Genomic DNA, 27,944 nt, shown 5'->3' with positions numbered 1-27,944 from the left:
ATGGGGAGAGAAGAGTGTACGGGTAGTCGACTATGTTTCAAAATTCCCACCCATTCATAGCATTAACAATAAGACTACAAAAGAACAAAAAAAAGGTTATTTGTGTATTTGCTTCTTTGATTTTTTTTAGAGGATTTTGGGAATGATTGCAATAAACAGTGGCAAACATTCGAATCATTTGCTCAAACGGGGATATTTAAGTTGATAGATACTCTCTTTTTCGCTTCTTACGCAGGATTATCAATTGATGGCAGCAATTATAGTTAACCATTTCCAATTACAGCTTGGGGATTATGCATGAGATGAGTAAATAGCACTTTTCCTACTCTCATAGCCTCTTCCATTCTTCAGTTTCCATTTTGTCACTCGCAAATCAGTTCGCGCCTTTCTGCACACCTTCCTTTCAGTGGGTTTTTTTTCTCTTCTCTACCTTGCCTCTCCCCGTCCAGGCTGTCTGTGTTAGTGTAGAATTTGTGTAAATATCAACTAGTCATATCTTAATAATATATTGTCCTCATATGATATATGTAATGTACTGGCGATCTGACCACTCTGACCCAGTACCCGCCCGCCCGTACACACCTGTGCGAATCGGTACACGTGATCGTAGCGACATCGATCTTGGCCCGCTCGTCAAAACGGCTCGACGGGCGGACGGGCGGGATGGAATGGTGGAGAGCAGCATTTTAAATTGTAATTATTATTAATCTAACAACATTCATTCATGCCGCACGCTGGGAGAAAAGTGGATTCGAAGGAAAGTGGCTACGCTTGCCCAGCTTAGCCGCTGTGCATTTCTCCACAGGTGGCGCCTTTCCCTTCGCTAGCCTTTTATGCTGTATCATGCTTTACGTGTATACGGGTGAGGAAGAGAGTGAGAGAAAGATAGGGAGAGTGTTTGTGTATAATTTGCGTGTGTTTTTGCTTTCCTCACACGCAAGTACTTTTTAGCCAAGAGCATAGTAAACGATTAGCGTTAGTTTAGTAGTTAAGGTCTTACGAATTAAAATCAATACTGACATGTTTGTTTGTTTGTTTTTTTTAATGTTTTTTAGAGAAACGCAACGCAACTGTGCTTGCGCATCGGTGTAGAACTAGCTAGGCGAGCCGGAAGGGAGCATTTCTACCGTGTGCGCGCAATGGTGCCAGCTAACGACCATTTCGAACGTCTAAATGTAACTGTTTTGCTAGTGGTGCAACGGAGACGGCAACTGTGCCGGATCGCTCGTGTCGTGCTCTAGAGGGTGCTCCTTCCGGCTGGCAAATAAAAACAAAAAAACCAGTACGTCTAATCAGTCGTAGTAAGGTAATTTCAGAAGTGCGGCAAATCAACGCGCCACAAACAAGCACACATAGCGTTTGAATGGATTACCAAGCAAAAGGGGGTGACACAATGATATGCATAGGACATTTAGGTATAGCAAACACAGTGGCTTGTCTTCACCGATCGTACATCGATTGCTTGCAGCACTTAGCTTAACATTCCACCACGGAGCACTCGTACTTGTGTCGGTAATGTTGATCGATCATTTTCATCATTCTCATTGTGAATCCTTCAATGGAACATTATTTGTTTTTTAGGAGAATATAATGGTACCCACTAGTAGGCGAGGAAAAAGGACAAACGAAAACTGCCTCCTCGTCCTGTGGCTCGCTCAATGCTTACTTTGTTTTGCCTTCGGAATACCTCTTTCGGATCTGTTTGTGCGCAAAACTGATTCACCTCAGTTTGCAACAAGCTGCTCGATAAGTGGCCACCGTAAGGGCTTTCGGCATTCTGTGGCTGAGCCAGAATTTTTTTTAGAAGTTATGTGAATATCGCTTATAATTTACAGTTGTTTTACCCCTTTCTTTCGGTCCTGTGCTGTACTGTCCAATGCTTTCCAACCGATGGTACCGAAATACCCTTCACGTTGGCATTCCCATCGACGGTCCCCTGTCGGTTTGTCCGTTCGCAATTCTTCGTTCGGCCTGTTTGAAACCAGGAAACGTCAGAGGCAAATTTGGCAGATCTCTCGCGCCCGGCGCAGTGCCCGGAAGAGACCCCCATCTGCATGTGTCGTGTCGCTGTGTGTGTTTGTGTACTCGGGTATGTATCCTGTGTGTGACTGTGTGTCTGGTTATCGGTATTACATTTAAAAGCTTATCAGATAACATTGCCATTCCCCCCCGCGAGACAGCGAACGGGCGAACGGGTTATGTGGGTACCCCGGCACACAACAGGAAGGGGAAAGCCGCCGAGCGGAACAAGAACATCAAAGGGGAGGCGAAACAGAAACAGGAACGGGCCGCCACGGGACAAACGTCCCGCGCATTTACTTTAAATCCAGCTCTTCCTCGTCCTCGTGCACTGCGGGGCGGGCCCAGGGCCGGCCCGGAATTGTCGAACGATCGGACGCGACGGACATGCTCTTGGTCAGCATGCTCGGGTCCTTCCGGCCGTACGCAAACTCCGTGTCGGAGGTGGTGGTGCTGCTGAAGCTGGCACTGTCCCGGCTGCCGTACGTGCCGTACCGTCCCGCCGCCGATCCGGTGCTGCTTGCGGCGGGCGAAAACGGAGCCGCACTGTTGGGTGGGGTGGGGGCCGCCGGCCCCGTCACCGCGCTCGTGCCGAAGATGAGCTCCGCATCCGTGAGCGACTCGGTGCGCTGGCGGAACTCTCCGCCGGCTCGCTCGTAGCGCTTGGCGAAAAAGTCGGGCCCACGGTCGCCGAAGATGATTTCCGCGTCGGACGACGCACGCTTGGTGCGGCCAAACTCTTGCTTCCGCTGCTCGCTGGTCGGTACGGTGGCGGAGGCGCCGGCAGCGGCCGAAACCGGGGCCGAGGCCGTCGGCAGGCCGCCGCTGGTGACGCTCGAGTAGCCGGACGAGCCCGACGCGGAGAACGACGAAACGGTGGAGGATGAGAAGGCAGAGGAGGAGGAGGTGGCGGAGAAGGAGGTGGCTGAGGAAGCGGTCGTTGCGCCTGTAGCGCCAGTAGCGGGCAGGGTGACCGGCGGTGGGACGACGGCTGCACCGAGCCCGGCGGTGGCGGCGGGTGCCTGGAAGCGCCCGGTTAGCGATGGTTGTTCCCTGATACCTTGCTGTATAGTGTAACGAGCGGTGTCGTCGTTGGTTGTGATCTTACTGCTAGTGGGGTGGCCGGTCGCGCCGCTCACACTGGCGCTGCGCCCGGGCGTGCCAGCGATCCGGGCCTCCTTGTCGAAGGGGTTGATGCGCTCGCTGAGCGCCGGATCGTACGCCGGGCGCTTCGGTTCCGCGGAGGTGCTTTGGCCGCTGCTGTTGCTGCTGCCACTGCTCATGCTGATGCTGGTGGATGCGCTGGTACCATCCAAAGAAGAAACATTGACTTTATGTACACTGCTGCTGATGCTGCCGGCGGTGGTGCTGGTGACTGACGGCGCACTGGCGGCGATAGCACTGCCACCACTGCCAGCCGCACCGATGTACGGCTGGCCGGGCGCACCGTTGCACTGCTGATGGACCGGTGGCGGCCGGTCGCCGGGTGGCTTCTCGGCCGGTTCGGCGACCGGTCGCACCAGCACGCTGTCGATCGAGCTTTCGCGCGTGCTCAGCACGCTGCCGGTGGCGCTGCCGGCCGTGCTGCTGCTGCTGATGTCGTTGCCTCCGCGGGTCTGTTTCTTCTTCTTAGCCAAATCCTACATGTCGCCAAATATGCCGGCGAACGTTTTGCGCAGGTTTTTCATCGTGTCCTCCGCGTCCTCCACGACCGAGGGACCGCCAGGGCCGGCACCGGCGGCTGGCACCTTGCCGACACCGGAACGGGCGGCCGACGCGGACGATACGCCCGACACGCTGCTCGACTGGGAGGCTGTGAGGGAGAAAACAGGCGATTATTGTCACTTGGATGTGTAATCGGCGATCGTCACAGTTCAGAACGATTTGCAATTTGACTGCACTTAAAGTGCGACAGGATGGGAACTTTTATTGCATTTATTCAAATTTGAATCTCAAAAATGGAAAATAAGTAAAAAATACATCGAATTAATAAATGGCAATTATTTATCAGTTTACTTCGGGATATTCGATGTTCAAACGCGTTCAGAGAACTTTTTGCTCTATAGTTTTCGTTTGAAGTTAAAAAAATAAAGAAACAAATTATTAAATAAATTATACAGCTCAAAGTCAGACACAGTTTTTATGACCTTTTGGATAGTTCCAGGAACCAATTATCGGGTTATAATCTTCACACATGAATAAGGAATTATTTACCAACATTCTTGCAACATATGGTGCTGATATCTGAAATTTATATTCTATAGAAATTCAAAATAAATAAAATTATAAAATATTGCTTTAAAGATCTGGCCCAGTACATCATGAATTCAATTCATCAATTTGATCAATATATTCTAAGTTTGCTGATTCCTGATTTGTTTAATTGTTTATTTGTAAATGTTAAGTGATTGGCCATCTTTGGCCTTATCACTGATCTTATAAACTAAACTTATAATAACGCAAAGCATCACGGTACAATGTAACATCAGCACAAATTAAATAACAAAGAGTATCATAGCAAGAAAAACAGGTTAACTTAGGGAATTCCAGCCAAAAGAGTCATAGTGTGCATTAAATCTGATTTCCATCGCAGTCAAAGGTACATTATCGCTATAAGCACGTCTAGTTTGGTCGACTCTTAGTAGCCTAAAGTTTCTTAGAATACGAGCAGGTACGTGGAAATTAACTCTAGCTCAAAGGTCCAGTGAATCTATCTCTGCTAGGATGATTTTTTTCATGAACAAGATTTGCGCCGTTTCGCGACAAGAAGCCAAAGACTCGAGTCCAAAAATTAAACACCGGGCATGATAACTAGGTCTGATCAAAATAATGTTTCACAAATAGAAGGACCAGTATATTGTCGTTCATGTCCATGTGAACCTTCTATCTATGTTCAATGTTTATGTTATTGAATATCCTTCAGCAATTGACTACCCACCTTGCGAGTCGCGCCGTCCCACCGAGTTCAGGGTTGGTGCCCGCTCGGACGGTTGCTCCGGTGGTTCGCCGGACTGGCTGCTGAAGCTACCGTGGCGTCCGATCGAGCCAACGCCCGGCGTAGTACGCTCCGGGATCGGTGGCGGTCCGCCACCAACCGGGACCGGGCGCGTACCGATCGGTACCGGCGGCGCATCTTCCGTCGGGCTAGTGCCGCGCGACGAGATCGAACTGCGCGAGACGGCCTTGGTCATCATCGAAGGACGGCAGACGTTCTAGATGGCGGACAGGCAGAGTGGCGAGAGTAGCGAGAGATTCACTCACAACGGCATTCCAAACGCGTGCCAACACTTACCTGCATGCGTCCGACGACCAGATCCGCAATCTGGCGACGATCCTCTTCCTGGGTGTCGCCCATGAGCGGGAACGTCGAGTCGGCTGCGCTGATGATAAACTCTTTGCCCTCCTTGGAGACGATGACGGCAACACCGCACACCTCCATGCCACCGAACAGCTCGGACACCTGTGGCACAACGAGAGCGGAAACGATTAATCAGCGTGCGTGTTGGTGCGTCGTGATTTGCTTACGGTAAGCAGCCCCGGAGAAGGAAGGAGTGGGCGCCCAATTCGTGGGAACGGTGGGAGACATATACACAATTAATTGATGCGCCATTTAATCAAAAGCATCAACCAAAACAAACCACAAACCAAAACACTTTGGAATTAGTCAGCCATTGGGTCAGCGTGAATGGATCCATCCTCCGTCGCTTTGTGGTTTAATCGCCACGTTCTAGTACTTGCGGCACTCCTTAGTCATAATGTACATCCGGTTTCAAGGCATTCGAAGCAGTTTATACTCTCAAATTAAACCCACTCGTTTCGGTTGTTCTCGGATCCAGATTGCTCGTATCATACCCGCTGACCCGCGAACGAACGAAAACGTCATTGATTGAGTCATTTAACTTCCCTCGTTGTTTCGCTCGCAACGTTCGTAGGCCTCACAGAATCGCAAAATACTGGCCGCATTAGGAATTTGTGCACGCACGTGCCGCCGGCGCTTGACATCTGGTGCGTTTGCGGGTGAGGTTCGGGCTGAGATCATCGCCTCGCGATTCCTCGCCATTAGTGTGCACGAATCTGATCGCCCTTCAGGCCAACCGCACGGCTGTGGTTGATGGGTTGATTTAATTATAGAGTATTGTACTCATCGCGCCAAGAGGGAATTCGTCGTAAAGCGGAGTCAGATTGTGATCGATGTGTAGGAAACCAGTGGCAGCTGGAAAAGGTCTTCCTCGTCCATTCATCCATCCATCCATCGGTTGCACGCGCTCGCCTACGCAACGAATCGAATTCCTTAGTCTTTGCGTGTACGAGGGAGTAGTGATGGTTGGGGGAATCAAAACGCAACCAAAGTGGATGCGTCTGGCGTTATGTCGCATTGTCTGGACACGCCAATGACATGGATCATCTTTTGCATGAAGGAATGTACATTCGTAATTGATTTTGCGAGGTAAAAAAAACAAGAAATGTCTTCTTCTACAACATCCAAATGTCAGTTTAAAATGTCTTTGGAGATACATGATGCAATAGGGTTTTATCCATGCTGGTGCTTCAACACTTGAAAGGACTACAAGGTTCTTACTAACTTTTCAATTGAGTTGCCCGCACCTTTAACGTACGTAAGTGTTTTGATTGTCCGCAACATCAAAACGCGCCGTTCGTGCTGGTACTGGAATGCAAAATTCGCGCACCGAAATGTACTTTTCGTGTAGCCGATCTGGGTAGCCGGTGTACGGTCGCGTGTCTGCCTGCGTCCCGATAGTGCCCTTAAAAGGACATCTTTACCGCTGGTCCAGTCCACGGAACGAGCATTATCTCGACGTCCCTTGACTGGCGGTCTCGAGGTCGTGGCGCGGGGTTCCACGCATGCAACCATTTTCAGAACTGGATTCGGTTATGTCGTACGGTGCACGACGATGATGATGGTGACGATGATGTCGATAAATCATTTCAGACGATCGGCGACAAACGCAACGTTTAATGCCGTCAAGATTAGGCGCAATAAATAATCCCCGGATACGCGCGAGGTTCAAAGAAGGCCGCACCACCATTCGGGCGGATTGGAATTGAGCGACGAATGCAAAAAATGCAAAACATGGAGGATCATAAAGAGCAGACCAAGCACACCGGGCAAGGTGCAAGGTAGGAGCAGGGTGTCGTTTTTCCCACCGTACCGTACATCCACGACGCGATCGTGCCAGAAATGTCTCAATCGTTTGGGATTGGGAAAGGAATACACCGTAGTCGTATATGTGTGTGTGTGTGTGCACTTACCTCGTCGACCCAGGTTTTGTACTTCTCCGTCATCGGGATCTGCTCGAGCATGGCCGAGCCCTGGTTCGTTTTCCAATTGCCGGAAATGGATTTTCTCCTGCAAGGCGAGAAACGGAAACGGAGCAGTTAGTAGTATCGCTTGTTGGCGGAGTTATGCTCGTCGCGGACAGCTGCCGGAACGTACATGAACGCCTTGTAGCTGGTGCCGATCTTCTGGATGTGCACGTCAAACTTAGCGTCGATGTACGGCTCGAGGCTGCAGTAGGAGCCGTTGTCGGAGAGTCCGGTGCCGCACAGCAGGCCCGCCGCATCCTGCAGCGCCCCGGGGTTGTCTAGCTTGGCGGTTGCTTTGCCACCGTGACAGTGGCCCGCCTTCAGCACGCAAGGGAACCGGGTCCAGGTGAACTGCAATGGTAGATCAGAAAGAAGAAATCGTTACAGAAGTATGCAAGAAGCTGGTGAATGAAATAGTTTAATGTTGTGACTTTGTGTGTGAAAAGATTTAAAATAGAATATGATAAGTTTTTGTAACACAATGTTCCATTTAAGATGTTCTATTGGATTGATCGATCTTCCCTTTGAGTCTATTATTTCAACACCTTTTCTTTACCACTGAAATCTAGCGTTTTCATTCGCACAAACCACCAGTTTAATGATCATAACACGTGCCACTTTGCACACCGTTGGGACAGCGTTATACTACCTCTAACCACACCGGCCTAAGGCATTCATGGTCGTCGTTGTCGTCGTCGTCGTCGGCATGATCACACCGTTGTAACCATTCGTAGTAGTAGTCGCAGTCGACGTCGTCGTCGTCTGGTGAAAATTAATTACGCCTAGCGGTCGGATGCGTCTATACGGACACGGCCATTGCGGCCAAGTGCATCACTCCATGCGTCCGGGTCGTCCGGGTTGATCGACCACTGGACGGGTTGGGCTGGACCGGCGTGCATTGGGCACTGGGCCAAGTAGGAAATCCGGCTGTTGGGCGGTATTGGGCGATCACGTGGTTCCGGATTCTAGCGATCAGTAGTTGGTGGTGGTACACAGACGGTGTTGGACGGGGGCCCGAGGGCAATAATGGGAATATTTCTTATTTTTAACCCAGAGCAAGATAAGCATCCGGGATGGGGTACACGTTTCTGGTGTGATCTTTCACGCTTACGTACTGTAATGTAGCCAATTGAATGCAATCGATTGATAAATGGCACGAGTGCATTTACGCCTTTGTTCGGACATTAGCAATGGTTTTGGGGTGTGAATTATTTGCTCACGACGTGGAATGTTTGCTTTTCAATTTAAGCAAGACAAACATTTTCATTGGCCCAAAACAGGGCATTTATTTTAAACCGTTTCTTCCCCTTGGGGACAAAGTATATTCACTATGTTGATTAGTGGTGATGCATTTTCGAGTAGGTTCTTGTGTGTTGTAAACATTTTTTTTTATTTGAATTGGAAATTCAATATCCAAACCAACATAAAAAAAGGAGTCTGGTTTGTGGAGAATAATACACTGTTTATTCATAACCTAAATAACACTTTTTATTATTGCTATCCAATAATGACTATAACAATACAATCAATGATTATTGCTGCAGGTTTCAATTGAATTTAGCGTGACAAAATATTGTAGAACGTAAGAGCTACTTTCGAATTGAGTACAACTTTGCATTGTTAGTTAGGAGCATGGTCAGATTAAATAATACGTCATTAATGTAACATGAAATTCATAGCTCAATTTCATAATATGTGTAGTACAAATAGATAAGCTAATTTTAGTAATTTTTCGATAAAATCATGCATTACTTTAATGTTAAAATATGTATTACCTTCCCAATATTATTGAATAGCCAATCGACAAAAAGTCATAGAAATTGTTGATTGTATACTGTGATTTCCCAAATTCTGCTCATAACGTTTGAGCGTTACATGTGATAGATGTACAAACCCCCTAAAAATTACTTTGGCTGTAGTTTGTTTTTGCTGTAGTTTGTTTTTGCCGCAAATGTTCTCTTCACCCGTTCGCGCGATGTGAGTAATCAACCCCTAAAACAAGCCGACGCACAACCACGTCCTGCACGCGTGAAGTGTAAGCCATTGCGCACACCCCAAGAGAGAAACGCACGCTAGAGAGAGAGAGAGAAAGAGAGTTTGTAAGAGAGAAAAATGTAGCCCACCCTCACCGGTTCTCGCTCACGAGCACAGCGCGAGCAGGCGCACATTTATTAAAGACCGCGGTGCATCGCCACCGATCTCAGAACACGATCGCAGAAGGTATCGAACTAGCGACCGTGCTAGACGTGAGCCGTGTGCGTGTCCCGGACGACTTTCGCGAACATATCCGTACTGTGTGCGAGAAGGGTGGTGGTGGTGTTGTTTTGAAGTGTTTAATTCCTGTCTATTTTTTGCAACCCGCATCCGCAAACCGCGACTCGAAGCAGCAAACTGAAACGCAGTGAAAGAGTGTATCTGGCATCTTGTTGGTGTGCGATTGTTACTACTTTTCTCGGCGAGCGGCAGGCAGCGATCACGAGTTAAGATTGTGTGTAGTGTGTGTGTGTTGTAGTAGGCAGTGCGAAACAACAAAAAATCCAAACTTTAGGGGGAGAGAAATTTACGCCGTTCGGGTTGTACGTGACGAAAGATCAAGGACGATCCTGTTGGCAGCCGACCGGGAGGAAGAAAGCGCACGTGTGTCCTGCAGTTTTGGAGGCGAACAAATTCAAGCTAAAGCGTTGTAAGTGTTTAAAAAATATTATGAAAACCCTCCCACAAAAAGCAATGATTTCTCCCAAGGGAAAATGGAGCAGTACTGGTGCAGTGTTTAGCACAATAAATCTCGAGCCAGAGTGCGATCAGCACTCGGTACACTACGACACTCCTGGGGATTAGCTAGATGAATCATGATAATTTGTTTGACCGCAAGCGATCCATATTAAGCCACACCATATCGGTGGGACTCGAACCCACCCACTCTCAGCTGACTGAAAAGTGTCGACACTGTTTTTTTCTCCCCTTTTTATTTTGATTTGCCAATGACCGACTGCATTCTGTCGCTTGTTTTCGATCCTCCCTCACGGGTTCCTTTATTATTATGGCTGAGCGACAAGTGTGCGTGTGTGTGTGTGTCGGGCAGTGCAAATTTATGGGTGAAAATTATGGACGACCGGAATCTCCTGTTCCGCTGGCTGTACACACACGGGGCCCCGGGATGTTGCTGTCCACCAGGGCGGAGGGAGCGAAATGTTTCTCCACAAAGTTCACCCACACCCGTCTGCTGTTTTGTGACGCACCGGAGAGGGTGAAATTTCAAGAAAGAGGGATTGTTGCTTACACACTCCGTACTTTATTAATGGGTTTTCGGGTTGTGAGCATTTAGAGTTTGTAAAAAAAGGGGAGAAGGCAAAAAATCGACTGAGCTACACACGAACGAGGCTGACGCCAACCGTGAGGCCGGAGGCTGCGGCCGTGTTGTGCAAGAAGCAGGAAAAAATTGAGAAAGGGAGATATCGGAGACGATAAAGGCAGGTTGTAAAGTAGGGAAAGGAAGGGAGAGTGGGTTGTTTAAAACAAGGAAAACAACGTTAAACGTTTAAACAATCACCAATCCGGGTGGACACCAGTGTAACCACCGGTTAGCAGCAGCAGCAGCAACACTTGCTGCTTCGCTGTTGATTATCGTTGATGAGGTTGTTGAGCGTGTGCATTCACTCGACGAGGGCGCCCATGCACACGCTCCACAACCTTAAACGTATCATCTTTCGCCGTGCGCTTTAGCCAAGAGTTATGAGTAAAGTGAGTCGTTTGGATGAACTTTTGTTTCGTTTCACGTTGTTTTTTTTTTATTCGTCTGTGTCACCTCATCCTCCGATTACATGTGATTGGTGTGAGATGGGGGACGTGGTCGCTATTGCTTCCCGTTTGTAGATTGAAGGTATGGTTTTGGGTGCATCTGTGCACCTGTGAAGACACCACTCATCGATGAGCTGGTGTCCAGTGGGGCTGTGCACGACGTACATTTTCAGTGGCGCAGCGAGCGGAAACAGCTTTTTATTCCATTTCTCAGCCACTTGTGGTTACTGTTTGCCAATACACTCTTAACAGCATTTGATGCTAAATATATCGACACAGCACTTGTGGTACCTTTACGCTTATACAATGTATAGAGTGGAGTGTGATTCATTTGTGTTTCACAACTGCATAATGCATAATTGAACACATTCGTTAAGGTGATTTGAATGTTGTTCCTTATCTCATTTGATAAAGCGACTCTATTAAGCTGTCTGTCAGAAAATTAATTGACATGACTCATAGTAAGGATTTTATAAAGTTTTTATATTGGATATTGGAAATCAAGACTCTTAGCAGGGCATCAGTGCATCAACTTTTCTTAAAGATGTAAGTCTTCCAGCAGCAGTTAGATGAGTGTGCCCTAGGTTTAGATCGGTTAATGACTTAAATAGAACATCATTTGGTTAAAAATACACTATTAGTGTTTTGTCGAGGGTTTTTGTGCTAGGCTTATATGCCAATGACATGTTCACTATTAACCGTGAAAGCTCGAACGATTGTGAACTCCTGTACATCTGTACTTGTTTCATTTAATTCTTGTAGTCTGATGAGTAGATTAACAAAAAGAAAATAAGATTCAAATGAAACCATGAGCATGTGTGCTATACTTGGCACTAGCCACATCGGTTTTAGATCATCCACAAGTAGCAGAGACAAGTTGTAAAGAGCATTAACTACAAAATCAACAAAGATATCTTTGCTTCTGAAGCTTTTAAGGTATAATGTATTATGAAACGAAACTAATTAACGATTCCCCTCTTTTTAATAGGCTACGGCAATCAAACCCGTTGTCTTATTTATGTGTGATAAATTTGCAAATTTTTACATACTCTACCCACCCAACGTCCACGATTACCAGCCCTTTTCCAAGAAACCGATGCGCTAAAAAACAAAAGCCTGACGCAATGTAAGCACATCGTTTACCCTTCGCGCAAATAAAGATAACGTATCGCCAAGATAATGCCAACAAACTGGCCGTGCACGGTGATCGCAAGCACAGAAACACACGCACACACCAACCCCCTGACGGTACGTAATGGCAATGCCAAACGGTTTCAGTTATTAGTTGTCGAGTTGATGGTCCCATCAGTATGCCCGGGATGAATACAAGTACCACCACCACCCGTAGCGGCTTTTAACGCATTTGGGGTGAATAAAACTCTTCCCCCTCTCTCTCTCTCTCTCTGTTCTTTGCAGCAGCAGAACAAGTGTTCCAGACGGGGCTTACAGAGATATGTGTCGCCCCCGGCCCCCCCCCCCCTTCTGTAAAACACTGTAAGAAAGAGGAGCAAAAAAAAAATCAACCAATCGATGTAAATGAGGTTTAAAATTTGCATAATAGTTTCCGAACCGAGTGGAGCGGTGCCGTTTGGAAGCACACACTTCTGGTAATGTTGCAGCGGCATCCCTCTCTTCCAGCGTGTGGGAAATAGCACACATTCCATACGAGTGGTTTGACCCGGGCACGCACGCACGCACGCACGCATCTGACCGAAGAAGTTGTAACAGTGAGTAATCCACTCGAGTGGAGAAGAACAGTGAAGCAAAACACACAAATTTGCCTTCGCCATCGCTACTTCAAATACGGTCGGCTTACGCCACACACGCTCCTGCTCTCCGGTTGCAACACGGTTGCGTACTTGGAAAGTAGAGCACACACGCTTGAAATCCGGTACGCCGGGTTTCCGAAACCCGAGACTGATCATGCTGATCGGTGCTGTGTGGCAGCAGTCGTCGGTGTGGCTGGTGACCTTGGGAGAGCTGCAGAAGATCAGTTCTAGCCGCTGGTTTCCTTTGAATTTTGCACAAGTGTCCCAGCTCAAGGCACGACCACGACACAAACCTCGACCATGCGGTGAAGCCTTCGGGGGGATTTATGACCGAGAAAGGGAAACAGTCACACACGCGGGAACAATGTTATCGATTGTCTTATTGTGATGTCATACCGTCTGCTCTGTCCTGCCGCGAAAGGCTTTAGATATTAATAATAAAATCCCGATGGTGAATAATGCCTAGGCCTTAGACCCACTGCGTCAACCATTGGGTCCGGATGAGATATCGTTTTTAAGTATGCGGTTACTGTGGCCAATCGATGGCCCTTTGGGTAAGGTCATGGTAATCGGGCACCACAGAGTGTGGCGATGATGTGTTCGAAGACACCCTCGAGGTATTTTTCCACCCGGTCGGACGTGATGCAGGCACATCTGCACCGCCCAAAACTCACTGCATACCGTCGGCCTTGGCCGGCGGGCGACAGTCGAGACGCTCCATAAAGCGACCATTGCCCCGAACGGGGTCCAAACAGCTGGCTAGGGTTAACGAAAAAGCCATAACTTTTGCCCGGGCGAAACCAGCAGCAGAAACAGCCGTATCAGCGTGCGATCGTGCGATACTTGCCTTGCGGTGTGACATTCCAAGATGCTGGCCGCAACAATAGCCGTGTTGGTCATGAGCTCGAGCACTGGAGGGCAACAAGCAACTCAAAGGGATTAACAACCGCACGAAAATTGCTGATCACGTAAAGCCTTCGCCACGGTTGAAGGTTGATCGAAAGAGAGTGAGTATGTTGGCGCTTCTCGGAACCGTACTCCAGATAGAGTTGGTGAAGTGCCCGTCATCATGCCCTCCTTCCCCATGAACGTGATCTGGTTAATGTTACGTACACAGTATTCCGCACGGCCAAGATAGATCACTCTGGTGCGTCCCGGAGGGCGAAGTGAACCATTTCGGGCCTACGCTGGCCTGCTTAGCGCTACTACAGCGTGTTATTAACCATGATGCGATCGCAAACATCCCGGCAGTTTCCGTTGTTTATTTTTGCAAAATGCAGGGGGGGGAGGGAGGAGAGCGTACTCTATTGCAAAACAGCCAGATGGTAAACGATAATCCGGTAAGCATCTTCGAGCAGCTCCAATTGCCCCAATCCATCAACAGGTGCCGTGATATTTTATGATCCTGTCCGCCATAAACATACGGGTCCGGCGGTCCACAAGAAAGTGGGAAAGGCCCACCATATTGTTTTAACTCTCTGTCCATCACGATCATCTCCTTGACTAACCCTTGATAGAAGGAGCTCGCTTGCACGACCACCACCATTGCTGGCGGTGCGGTTTTCGAGTGTTTACAAAATAAAATGCTCCACATCGATCGGAGTTCCCCAAAAGGGCTGACCGTTAGAAGCGGAGCACACCGATGGGGAGAGAGAGAGAAAGAAAGAGCAAATACACTGCGTGATGTTGTTTTGCTATTTAAACTAGTTCACAATCAAGCGTGTGTATCGTGTCGATGTATATTGCCACACACGCCCACCAGGTCGGATGCGGTTCTTGGCATGGGTTTTCTAACCGAATTCCAGCGGCGACTGCCTGTCCAACGCCTGGAACCATACTTTCTGGAAGGTTGCGTGTGTCCGTCCGTCCGTCCGTGGTTACTGGTTTGCATGTAGTGCATGTTAGCTAAATGATGTGTTTGATATTTCAAACCCCCCTTCACCTTCTGGCAGTGCAAAGAGTGTAGTGGGCACAAGAAGAGAAAAAACAAACTTCTGTATGCACTTTGACGTGCGTGCGATAATTAGCCAGCAAATGTGTTGCAACGCTCGCGAAACGATACAGGAAGCTTGGCCGTAGTTTAGAATGCAGCACTCGGTGCCACTTTCCACATGTCGAGGGAGTTTAATTTTCTTGAGGTACAAACAATCAACAGCACGGCATGGCACGTTTTGCGATATGAAACGGTACCAAATGACTTCCTCTAAAACAACAGGGTCTACACGGCGCTAAGAACTCGTCTAAAGGGCGACGAGAGCGGTGTTCCGTTTTCTGCGTCCCATTCGTCTTATGTTTGGAATAGCTGCGCTTCATCGTGCTGTCAGGCGCAACAGAGGAACAGCCTGAAGATCGTCATTAATTTAACCGAAAATCCGCGCAATCAATATGCGCTCAGTAGGGTAGGGACAGCATTGGTTGAGATGCACACGTTCTGTTGCCCTTTCCTTCGGTGTCATCTCGCCCCGACCCGTATCAACCCCCAATCCCAATCGGATGTTGTACATTTTCCGAATTCTTTGGCCACTTTGGGAACAACTGTGCACCGTCCTCGCGGGGCTTTGTTTTTACGTTTTGCGTCACCCTGTCATCGCAGGCGCAGGCGGTCTTCTTTTCTGGGGAGTAGACAACTGAAGATAAACTTCCTGCACGAGGCGTATTTCTTTTCGATTTGGTTTTTTTTTTCTTGGTTCACCCATCTGGCGTGGCGTGTGCATCAAATCGTTTGATTTCTTTTCGTTCGCCTGTTTGCTTGGAACGATTTCGTCCCTCTTGCTGTGACAGCCGTACGCAAACATCAAACGCGAACCTCAGCGCCGATTTGATGCTCCAATTCTTAAAAAAAACCCGGCCCAGAGACCCCCATCATGCTGCTGTTTGCTTTCCTGTTTATTTGTTGCAGTTGTCTTCGTGTGTGTGCGCGCTGCTCGACAAATAAATCAGCTGGTCGGCGGGCAAAATTCTGGCCCAGGATGCCATATGTTCGACAATGGTTGGTGTGTGTTTTTTCACCCTCCCTGGCGTGGTGTTTGGCTTTACTGGCGTCAGCGTTCCGTCTTGACGAAGTGCCAGTGCTCCGGTCTTTATTTGAATGCGAATTGTAATGGGAAAAATCAACAACCATCCAACGCTCCCCTTACTCCGTTTTCGGACAGGTAAAAGAGGCTTTTCGCTCCATTTGATCGATTGAAGTTGTCTCGAGAGGTTTGGTGAATTTCGTGATCAAGAAATTGCAACTGCACTATGTGCATTGTTGGGCCGCCGCAACTTGGCCGCATGTGTTGGAGTTAAGACACGGTGGAGCGATACAAGGGAGCAAACAAATCGCAAAATTGTTTCTGCATGTCACCCAGCAAGTGTGAACGTGTTATCGTTCAGGGTGTGGGTGTGGGTCAAAACAATTCGCCATCCGAAGGGAATTTGCACAGCCACAGCCCGGGCTAGTGCCGGCAACCGTACGACAAACCGCCCAACCAGACCGGGGGGTGAGTTGCAAACACACACACACACACACACCGTTCGTTTAGCTTGTTATCACCTTCCATCTAGCGTGTGTCTTTCAACGTTTGGCAGGGCGTTTTGCGAGCGAAAGTGCATGTATTTTCACCCCTCTCCCCTAGAAGGGTTGAGCTTGGTGGGTGTAGTTTGGCAGCACACCGCAATCACTGACAATCTCTTTGCCCCCTTACCATGGGCGGGTGAGGTAAAAGGGTATCTTTCTACTGTACCGACCAGACCCTATGCTATCATTCCTCGGGCACGGTGTGTGTGTTCCATTTCTGCACGGGAGCGGGTCACGCGCGAAAACTCCCCCAGCAAAAGAGACGGCGTTTCCTGTCCATCTCTAGGAATGGGGTGAGAGGGGGGATGGGGGAAGGGAATCAAGGGTTATACTGTCAGGGTGCTGGAAAATGGAAAGTTTTGGTAAGCGGAGCACATGCATGCAATGCGACCCATTGAGAGAGGTTTACATTGTTCGCGCTTCCCTCGGTGAAGGCAGCGACTGGCCATGACGATGGAAAACGAACGGCTGGTGCATGCATTATACCGCCAGGTGTGGTAGAAGGGATGGCGCAGTATATATGTGTGTGTGTGTGTGTGAGGGCAACTTTATGATAATATGCATCTATCCAGTGAAGGTTCCCATCTGAGAGCCGCATTTTGCGTGCAAAGTAAAAGGGGGAAGATGGGAATGACTGGTGTAACTTGGCAAGTACATACTATTTGCAAACAAGTTATATCACTTTTCTACCAATGTTTGGCATATTATATGCTATAAATTTGGTTAAAATAATGATAAGTACGCATAGGTTATGTCAAAGATTAATTGCAAACGATTTTGGCAGCGCGTTTCGAACAGTAATTTAACTAATTCAACATTTCAACATACAAAAACGAAACAAACAACGCTTCTGTCAATATTTCTGTAAACTAAAATACTCTAGAAATAAAAAATATGTAAATTTTACATATACAAAACAATCAATCTACTAATTTGCTTAGTTTTGAGTACATATCGGTTAGAAAACCCCTTGTGTTTGAATATTGTTTTGAATATTTTCATTTTGTTTGCAGTCATCTTGACCATGCCCTTCAATTATCTTCCCGCAATTTACACCAAACCGTTGCGCATGTTGCAAAATGACGCGCGCTTAAAGGATTGATCAAGTTTCGCATCCCCTTCATCCCGCTCCCGGAAGTGGCCATTGGGTCTGGGCTGGGTTTTGTAACAAAATAGCGCAACCGCATCATCCATTGCACCTGACACGGGCCGGCAAAGGGAGCGTCGGTTTTCCGGCGATACTCCAAATCATTTATCACACACGATCACACAGCACCAGCAGCAACACATGTTTGCGTAACGAGGGCCAAGGGAATTGGCAGCAATTCTGACCCACCACCCTGAAGTGGGATGCTTACCCGCGGGTGGCCAACTTGTTATTGCCGTTCCGACGATAAACGATCCGACCGTATCATGGTGTGTGGGTCGTGCTGTGCTACTGTGCGCACAGCATATCACCCGTACCACCCCGGTCGGTTTGGTGCGCAGTGGGAGTGAGGATGAAAGCGGGCTGACTATTGGCCGAGCCACGGAATGGGTGGGATGTGAAGCACTACAGGGGTTGGAAACTTTTAAGCATACTCACAACCGAAAAGAAGAGCCAATGACGATGGGAAATGGCTGAAATCGGTTCACCAACTTTATCGTGGACGCTTCACACTAGGATATTGAACTTTTAAGTACTTATGCGAATGCTTTTTTTGTTTATGTGTCTGTGTCTTTATCTCGCTTGTATTCATTTTGTAAGATAACCATTTTGTTCTGATGTGTTCAGTACAAAAAACTAAAATACGACAAAAGGCGTTGATGCATTTGACGTGCAGTCGACCCTAGCAGGACAACATTGCCGTTACGGTTCGTAGCAAAACAATCAACCGTGACAGATGCGATTTAATTTTTTATTCCACCGCACATCGCACCAACACTGATCACACTGATTGTAGACGCTGATTTATCAACACGCGGGACCGGATTTTGCTGATCGAGAGCGCGCGCGCTCGAAACATTCCAATTAGGGGAAAGCGGGGCAAAATGGGCATGTGGGGCAAAATGGGCACCCTCTATTTAAGCATTATTTGACTACAAAGCTACTTTCCAATGCTCAAAATGTATTCATTAGAGTGTTTTATGAACACCATGTAAGTTTCATAACGCTAACACAAAAAATAACCAAGAAAAGTGCAAAATAAGGTTTAGTAGCATATTGATGTAATTTTTGTCACTTCGAAAATAAGCTTAACCCAGTGTCACAGGGATGCGTTGAAGTTTTACATTATATATTATTAAAGATGTGATATTTCTATACAATTTGTCTGAAGAAAGCAAGGCGATCGAATGCGTATTTTTACTAATATAACATAAAATACAAAAATGCTTCACGTGGGGCAAAATGGGCAGTTACGCTTGGGGCAAAATGGGCAGATACTTTTGACAAATGGCGTTTGGTGAGGCTATGGTGTTATATTTGTCGCCTCAATAATGATAACAGACACAGCTTCAAAAGAATCGATTTTGTAGATTTAAACGTGTAAAAACTGTTTTAATTTTGATAACATATTTTTGGAAGAATTTTAAGGGCTTTCCTGACCAGCAAAACAAAAGATAGAACGAAAATACAATTCACGAAACGGTGCGCAAAAGCATAGACCATTACCTAAGCGCAGTTGTTGTGGCCCATTTTACCCCAGTGTTTTGACGTTTCACAGTTTGTTTACATATGCCCATTTTGCCCCAGGGCTATGCCCATTTTACCCCGCGAGTCAAAATAGCTTCTCGTAAAACATCAACTTTTATTTTACACTGTTTTCATGATTTTAAGTTGTTTTCATTCTATGTGGCAATTTTAATCCATAGATAAATAGTGGAGGCATACAATAATGCATGAATAATTGTGTTTTGTGGCATATTCAATGGAATATTCAGTAAACTGCTTAACATGCCCATTTTGCCCCGCTTTCCCCTATCTTATCGCAGGGGCGCTGTTTTGGGTTCCAGCGTTGAGGTTGAGATGTAAGCGAGTCTTGAATCATCCGATTTGTGCACGTCCACAAATCATCGCGAGCTGAATAGTGCTCTGTTCCGCCTTAGTTTTGTTCACCGATCTGGAGAAGCTGATTAGCGTGCGGAAGAAACTGCTTGCTGCGGTGCATCGTGCATGTGGAATGCAAATCGCATCGAGGAAGTGATCGCGCTCCGGCGCGGTGCTATGTATCGATGATGGAATCAGATCGCGCAAAACTCTGCCGATATGCAGCCCCGAGCCCTGCTGAGTAATCGATCGTCAGTCAGCCGAGAATGCTGCTTACCCGGGGGTGACGAACCGTGCGGGGCCCGATGGACGACGTTCCTCGTTGGCGCCGCGGCCCTTTTGAAGCATGCAGCTGGGCTTGGATGCGCGTGTGTTTGATAATTTTAACTTGCAGTAAAACTTCCCACCGTAAAAACACGGCCCCGATACGATGACAAGATATGGCCGTTTAATATCGCTACACAGCTTGCTCTTGCTCTCGTTGCATCGTGGCCGACGGTGCATCTTTGGCTCGCGTGTCAATTAGCATAAATTAGTCGTAAAAGTTAATGTCCGCTACGTGTCCCCTCGTCGGCAGCCGCATACCACGTGGAAATACGTGTCTGCCCTTCGCGCTCCGTCTCTCTGTTTCGCTCTCCTTGGTGACGAAAAATGCAGCACTTCCCCCCCCCCCCCCCCCCCCCCCCTGTCACGACAGCTTGAACGATCGAGCCGGTTCGATTCTGGGTTCGTTTCGTTCGAGGGCCTCGAAAGATTTACTACCGTTTGATGGGCTTTAGCGACCGAATGGCTTGTGTAGTGGTGTGCTGAACAACAATAGCTACCGACCAGATGAGAAGCAAAGAATCTGAAAGCGGAGGAAGGAAACCATCCCATCACGAATTGAGGCGGAAGAATAGAATGGATGGAATCAGATGCTTTTTAATCTGCTCCATCTTGCACCTGGAGCGGTGAAGATCGATCGGACGTTTGGTTTTGGGCGCTTGGGGCATGGCACGCAGCGCGAGATTTTTATCGATCACACACACACACAAACCAACAAATAGTGCCGCTACTCCATGACGTTCGTACCGCGTCGGTGTGGCCCTGTCTTCTTGCTTCCAAATTCCCGACAAGATCTTGAGTGTGTAAGCCGCCGCCATACGTAGCGAAGTCCACAAGGTGAGACTTTCGATTTCATGCTGGGCCACTAATGACACATTCGCCGCATGCGGCTCATGCTGCCGTCCTCATCTGGGGCGAGCGATCGGGACTTTTAAAGGGCGTAAAGTAATTTAAACGCCGAGCCGAAGTGAATGGAGCCGTAAATGAGATCATTATTCCGGTATCGCATGAGAGCGACGAGTGAACCGTACTGTGCCGATTACTTTGCGGAAAGTGTGGCCGATGAGAATGTCCCGCCCAAAGGCCGCAAGATGCTGAACCTGTTGTGGGTTTCTTTCCCGCTCTCTCGTAAGTTTACACACATGAACAAACAACGGCCGGTTCGGATTTGTCCTTGTACTTGTGGAAATGTGTGCGGTAAATTGAGTTTGGCTCTTCCCTCAGGCAGCGTGTGATTCAACCGTTTCGAAAAGATGCTCTGTAATAAAAAGGTCCCAAGCACACGTTAAAGAAACTTTATTTATTGTACCGATCGTTCCGCTTGCTGGTTAGTGGATTGGCCCCAGACATTGTGCAATTGATTGTGGTGTGGCGGTAAAGAAGTAATTAGGCACGGTACTACTACTACTCCACCTTGTTTGGTTTTATAAGCTTCACTATAATTAAATTATCGTTTGGACCTGTTTTAACAGCCCACAGCAACTGCAGCTCCCGACGATCTGAACTATTAGACCACGCGACTCCGACCACAGAAACAATGTCCGTTCGGTTGCGTATCCTATGCGCTGACGTTGGCGGCGTATCAATGAAAACCTGTTATTTGCAAATGAGTGGCTCTCTGTCCGGGCCGTTCGCGCTAAAAGCTAGCGTCTCCTCTGGCGGTAATTATTGAAATCAATTACAAACCTTCGGTCGTGCCCGTTGCCGTGAATGGAGGGGATCAATCAAGCGATGAAGCACGGGGGTAGGTCGTACTTTTAAATGGGGGAATTCACGATGTACTAATTTATGTGACAGCTTACCAACTTCTTGCTGCTTTTTGCTGTACTGGCCCGTGGTATCAATATGGGGAGCACGATTATTTTCCCCCTGATTGACAAATACAGTACAATTACGACGAACGTAGCCGGGAAGGTACATAGCCCCATCGATGGAGGGAAATTTATTGCCCGCCCGGTGCATATGCTAATACATTGATCGAGGCATCAGCTACTGGACGGCACAAATGACTGATGTCGACCGGCCGAGCAGTGCTCGTTGTTACAAATCAGGAGCAACCGGTTCACGGCACCCCTGTTGACCTACAAAAAGGAGAAAACTCGAAGAAGCCGGGGGGTAAGGACGAGAAGGAACTTGTCCACGCACAGAGGTGCGTTCACACATTGCGTCATCTGTACGGGCCATTCAGCAGCACCAAAAAGAAAGAAAGTAAAGAAGCAATGCATCATCACGACGAGACAAAAGTAAACAAACCATTAGCACCCATCGCAGTGTTGTCGCGTACGCATCTTCGTGCAACCTTTTTTTTTGTTTCGTACCCTTCCTCGGTTGTTGGAATTGCACTCTTTAGCCGCGGCCCGGTTGCGACCGTCGATGGAGCGAATCCAGCGAAGATCAAGGCTGCACTCAAGGCGTAACATACCGAGGCCGAGTTCTCCGTTTTCGCATGCTCCGAATGCCAGAACGGTGCGGGGCGGTAACCATTACCCCGTTCGCCCTGCGACTACTTTTATGATAGTGCCGCTAGTTAGTGTGTGTGTGTGTGTGTGTGAGTGTATGCCCAGGCCGGCCACGCCGTGTTGGTGCGGTGTCAAAACAAAACCACCGAGAAATATGACTCAATTAGAGCTATTTTTACCCGATGCCGGTCCGATAGAAGCGCGGTTTGTTTGAAAATTCTAGGACACACACCCTGGGGAAGAATGAGTGATACAAGCACACACACACACACACATGGGCGCACACGGTAGCGTATTTAAAGCAGTACCGCAGCCCAGCACTACCCGCCGCGCACCAATAAACTAGGTGCGTTTGCTGACAGCTGTCACTTTTGCATCTTCGCCCCATTCTCGAGCGCCTGCTCCTATCGTATGCCGATCTCGTTTGCCCGAATGATGATCGCGATGATGCGCTTTGGTGCAATCATTGAATGCACGAACGCGATTCAGGATTGTTTAAAAAAACGAATCAAAACAAAACTTAGATCAGCTGCAGCCGTCAGGGTGACGAGCGGTGGGTGACACAAAAAAAGAGTGTAAAATTCCGATCCGATCGCACGAAAACTTTTGTCAGCGTCGGTATTCCCACAGCCCCACAGCCATTCAGTAGGAAAGAAATTGTCAAACACCTTTGGCACATAATCCTATCAAACACACATCTATGTTGCTATTTGGTTTCAGCCGCATCCCTCGCATCGGACAGCTGCGCCAAGCTGACAAATACACTCCGGTTAAACTACTGCGGCGGCTGCCGTGCCTGCTAATAGGGGCTAACTGATTTTCTTCCTTCCCACAATCACACTTCCAGGGACGGGGGAGGACAGTTCCTACACATCCTACGCATTCACACGCATAGCCGATGCGTGCGCGTGTGTGTCCCCGTATGCTCATCCCTTTCGTGCGGGTGCTAAATGGTGGTGAGATGACGATATTTTTTTCGTTGCTGTTATGTTGTTTAATATCTCTGTCACATGAGTCGCACCTTGTCTAAAGGCGGAGAAAAAGTAGGGAGAAAAAGAAAGAATGCACCCCTTTTGGGCCGTTAATCTTCCGGGTGAGATGTTTAGGGCTAGCAGTATTCGATGGAACTCTGCCGCATCGAATCGGGTGTTCGAATTGCCTGCTAGCAAGTGCTGCCGTCAGCTCTCTATCGAGCGGCAGTTTTGCCTCATATTCTACGCCCAGACCAGACGGGACCGAATGAATCACTACTGAGGCGGCCTGAGGTTGTGATTTATGAGGAACACAGCAAGAAGCGAAGTGGACCCGAGTTCTACACCGACCGTAGCAATAACTGGAACTCGGTGGGCGATTATGAAAGCGGCTGTAGTAAAGAAAAAAAAAACTCCAATAAAGAACAAACACCGCTGCTCTCGTATGTCGGAAGAAGGAACTTTCTCATGCCTCACGGCCTAATCGGTACCGATTGGTACAGTGTCACGCACGGCTTAGTACGCACGTTTGCGGGATGTTAATGGAGCGGCTTTGCTTTTGCTTTCGACTTTTAGCACGAACCAAAACGGTAGCTCTCCAATCTTTGGGGTGAATCCACCGCATTGTGAATGTTTCATGAGGCGAACGCACTTCTGGAGCACTTCGACGGGAACTTGGTTAAGTAATTAACCATTAGCTGCCCGGTTGTGTTTGGGTGTGTTATGCGGTTGTCATTACTGCAATTCTGTGGATCACTTTCGGCTCGACAATCGATCCTGAATGGCCCAGTGAGGCACGGTCGTGTGAAGTCGTCGCTATGATCCTTGGAAATGGAACCAGCCTAATGGAAGGAACGATATTCTTTTCTTTGCGATTGTTTGCATGCTGTGTTTCTGTTGTCGCCCAACATTTATCGCTCCACAGGATCGACACCACTTGAATGACAGGGTCGTTCTTCCCCACTTTAAGACTGTTGGCAATTATTATTAATTATGTACCACCGCACTCCGTCCACCCTCCATTGCACAGCCATTCCATTCCGTTAGCGTAATGGAACGAAATGGTAATTGAAGCATGGGCTTGCCACTACAAACAGCTTACACTGCCATTTCCCCAGCCTGTTGTGCCTGTCCCTGTAGTACTGTTCCGTTAGCGCCTCCAAATATGGGGTGAAGCGTACCGAACTGACCAGTGATTTCAATTAGTAGCACGATAAGTGAATGCCACCGTGTAACCACCAACCGGGACCGGGACTGACTGAAATTCCGAGTGCCTGAGGCATACTACAACAACCCACTGAATGGCCGGCTAAAAGGTGTGAAGTGATGTGACAGTGACCAGGTACACAATCGAACCGTTACATCGATTAAGCTTTAAAAACGAATCATGATGGATTACACCGGGTGCCAATTGACAGGAGCATGAAAAGTGCCTCCGGTTTGGAGGTGTGAGTGTTGGAGTGTAACGCGATTCGGGTTACTTGAGGAATTCAACAAGCAAAGCGGCATGTGTTTTGCTTCTGTCAAGGTTGTTCCGATTTGGCAAGTGCATGCCATATATAACGGCGACCCCAAGTGTTGGGGTAGGCAAAAACGTCTCCACCAAACGAGCCGACCATGGCGGCGTGTGTGTTCGGAGAATTTTCGGTACACTTTACATTAAAAATTTGCCCTTTGGGGCGCGCACACACACACACACACACACATACACACACGTTAAATAGCATCTCCTCCCCTTGTTGAAGGCCGGCAACATTGAACGTGGTGAGCACAGGAGTGTATTTTTAGCCGATGACATCGAGAGTACGAGCCAAGAGAGCGATAGGAAGTGGCGGTGTACGGCGGGCTGGCAACCGGGGCTAGATCCGGTTGTTCGGGATCGGGATGATGAAAATACATGTTTATCAAGAATTTTATTTATTCCCGGTCGTGGCGCACGGCACCGTCTCCACATCGCCGGATTGCTCCACAAATCCCAAGTCCTCAAGTCGGTATGATTTATTTCAAGTCAAACTCCAATCGGCAAAGTGTCAATATCTGGTATCGTGGTTGCCGTCGTATTCGTTGCGGTCCCGACCATCGCCGGCAGCTCATAACGCGAATGGCCAACTTTTTTGTACCGTACGCGAAGTTATTCCGCGTCCCATCAATAATGCATACCCGAATGGAGAAAAAAAGGTTCCTTTCTTTTGCCGCGCAGAACCCTCCTTTGCGCAAATAGCAAATGTTTACTGATTGTGCATGTGAGCGATGTGAAGCGAGTAAAACAAAACTGTGTACGAATGTACGAAAAATAAAGACATACAACCCGTGCACACGGGACAGTGATTGGATAATTTATCGCTGGAGTATCGAAACAATCAGATAGCTTAGCTTGGTGGTTAAATGGATGATTGTTTTCTCCCAGCGCGATGTCTCGTGCACTGGCAGATGGGGATGATTTGTTGCCCGAAGATGCGCGATCGGGATCGATGGGCCGAAGATTAACTACCGTGCGCGATGAATGCTAAATGCAGCACAAATAAACACGCGTACGATCGTGTGTGGCGCATGGCGTATAAATTACATCTTTGGCTTTTTTCCAGATACCTGGAAAAGACTTCAAAGAGGCACGAAACAAGAAAAGGCTAGGGTTGTTTAAAAAATCATTTCCGTTCGATGGCAATGTGCGCTTGCGGGTATGTGTGCAAGTGTGTGTGTGTGTGCTCTCCGGCAAGAGGTGACCTTTTCCACATTCTTGCCCCGTCAACACTTCGTGCCGATTCAGGGATTATGAGATTTTAATTTCAACCGTTTCAAAGCACTTTGAGAGCGACGCACAGACACCATCGTGCGTGATATGATTTGCCGAGGCATTGATCGTGTACCTCATTCTTCCCATGCTAACTGTTCTTCTCTCTCTCTCTATCTCTTGATTTCGTTTCAGTTGAAATATCGGACCAAAAATGAAGACGAACCGTCTGCTACCGCTGTTGTTGACGATTGTCGGGCTGGCGATGGTGATGCTTCCCACGGCCGAAACCTGCAGCTGCCTCCCGCAGCATCCCCAGACGGCTTTCTGCGACTCGCAGTACGGTAAGTTATTAATGTGAAAGGTTACACGAGCGATTACTGACCCCATCCAGTCATCCTCCGGTCACGGCGGCATCCATCAGTTGTGTCTGCTGACGGTGCAGCCGGTGTGTACCTCATTTCGTTTGCCATAAAATCGGTTTATTACTGTAGGCTCGGAGCAAACGAGACGAGGTTGCCTTCACCTTCGGAGGTAGAGTTAAATCATTTTTGCGCCCTTGCTGGATCAATGCGAGATGGTTAATAATTCCGGAGTGCACTTCCCTGGACATTGTCATGTATTATAACATTATTCGCCATAATCATCAACCCTGTTTAATGGCGCTTTCTATCGTTAATGGGGTTTGTGGAATGACATCATCGTGCTAGGTGTCACCGCGATCGCTAAGCAAGTGTTTCACGTTATTCGTCGCCCATTGAGCATTGGTGAAAGATTACAAAAAAGAGGGACAAAAATTAACGTCTTCTGTCGCTTGTTTTATCTCCCACTTTTTTTTTAGTAATCGTTGCACAAGTGCTGCGCAAAACGGCATCAAAGAACGAGGCCATGGATGCGTACAAGATTGCAATCAAGAAAGAGTACAAGGTAAGATCGCGTGCAATGTTGAGTACGATCCTGCACGCAACAGCACACAAATTGTAGCGCCTGCAGGGGAGATCGTACCAGGATTTCTAACTCATTGCCTAATTTCTCTCCTTCTTTTTCTCCTCCTTCCCAACAGATGAGCGACGAGGCACGGCAGCTCCTCAACCACGGAAAGCTGTACACATCCACGATGGATTCGACGTGTGGCATCAAGCTGAAACCGTCCACGCTGTACGCGATTGCGGCCAACAGCGAACAGGTTGGCCTGTGCGACTTTATCCGACCGTACGACGAGCTGTCGCTGGTGGAGAAGCGCGGCCTGGCCGGCGTCTATCGCAAGGGCTGCAAGTGCAAGATCAATCACTGCTGGGACGACAAGTGCCACCAGCGGCTCGGTTCCTGCAACTGGACCCCGTTCGCGCCGAAGGGTATCTGCGAAACGAGCTACGGCTCGTGCGTACCGGCCGGTGTGACGAAGAAGAACGGAGCACCGATCAAGTGCCACTGGCGCCGATCGCCCCGCTTCGGGCAGTGTGTCGCCGAGAATAGTCCCAAGTACCCGTGAAACCCTATGGAAAGCCTGGCAGCCTGAATTGTTGTTATAAACCGTTTACAAGCATATTTTAACTTTGTTCCGGACATTATTCTCTGGGTGCGTCGGTTGGTATCCAAAACAAATGGTAACTAGCGAATGCCCCCTGAAAATGTCCTTTATTTATCAAGCACGATCGATGGTGTAGAAGAAGGTTGTATTGGGCGGCGACGGCCAACCAGAAAGAGAGGTCGACCGGCCAGAGCAGTGTGCCAGAGTAGAGTACTGTGAAGGGAATGGCAAATCTTACTTTCGTTAAGTACAAATTACAATTAGCCACAACGCGGACAGGGAAGCCGATGAGTGTCGTAGCGAATGGTACACGCGTGTTGTGGATATGAGAGAGGGTATGATATTTTCATGAATAAATTATTGGATTATACTTAGTGTAACTGTAGCATGGGTGTGTTTTTGGTTCTATTGTTCGCCTGCGCGTTCTGCA

General features: G+C 48.1%; 2 protein-coding genes across 3 annotated transcripts in view; one reads left to right on the top strand and one right to left on the bottom strand.

Annotated features, from left to right (window-relative positions):
* Positions 1 to 1,063: 1,063 nt before the first annotated feature.
* The window catches only part of LOC120961078 (synapsin), a 42,280-nt gene continuing 15,399 nt past the window's right edge, over positions 1,064 to 27,944 (bottom strand). For both annotated transcript variants that reach the window (XM_040384699.2, XM_040384700.2), the window contains 5 exons: positions 7,475 to 7,695; positions 7,291 to 7,387; positions 5,312 to 5,479; positions 4,958 to 5,231; positions 1,064 to 3,832 (listed from right to left, as the gene is read on the bottom strand). In XM_040384699.2, coding sequence (XP_040240633.2) covers positions 3,660 to 3,832; positions 4,958 to 5,231; positions 5,312 to 5,479; positions 7,291 to 7,387; positions 7,475 to 7,695 — 933 coding nt within the window. In that variant the 3' untranslated portion in view covers positions 1,064 to 3,659. The remainder of the gene's footprint in view (positions 3,833 to 4,957; positions 5,232 to 5,311; positions 5,480 to 7,290; positions 7,388 to 7,474; positions 7,696 to 27,944) is intronic.
* Positions 9,534 to 27,899, top strand: LOC120961079 (tissue inhibitor of metalloproteinase). Its single transcript, XM_040384702.2, has 4 exons — positions 9,534 to 10,027; positions 26,179 to 26,327; positions 26,825 to 26,910; positions 27,047 to 27,899. The coding sequence occupies exons 2-4, from the start codon at positions 26,198 to 26,200 to the stop codon at positions 27,473 to 27,475; spliced, it is 645 nt and encodes a 214-aa protein (XP_040240636.2). The 5' UTR covers positions 9,534 to 10,027; positions 26,179 to 26,197; the 3' UTR covers positions 27,476 to 27,899.

This window comes from Anopheles coluzzii, chromosome 2, assembly GCF_943734685.1.
Source record: "Anopheles coluzzii chromosome 2, AcolN3, whole genome shotgun sequence".
Taxonomy (NCBI): domain Eukaryota; kingdom Metazoa; phylum Arthropoda; class Insecta; order Diptera; family Culicidae; genus Anopheles; species Anopheles coluzzii.
Note: the sequence above shows the minus strand (reverse complement) of the source record. Positions and strands in the feature narration are given on the sequence as shown.

What these genes read in the sequence shown, in the direction of transcription:
- LOC120961079 (XM_040384702.2), top strand. Translation starts at nt 26,198, where the DNA reads ATGAAGACGAACCGTCTGCTACCGCTGTTGTTGACGATTGTCGGGCTG. An exon ending in TTTCTGCGACTCGCAGTACG is followed by an intron (nt 26,328 to 26,824) that starts GTAAGTTATTAA and finishes CTTTTTTTTTAG; the next exon opens with TAATCGTTGCACAAGTGCTG. An exon ending in CAATCAAGAAAGAGTACAAG is followed by an intron (nt 26,911 to 27,046) that starts GTAAGATCGCGT and finishes CCTTCCCAACAG; the next exon opens with ATGAGCGACGAGGCACGGCA.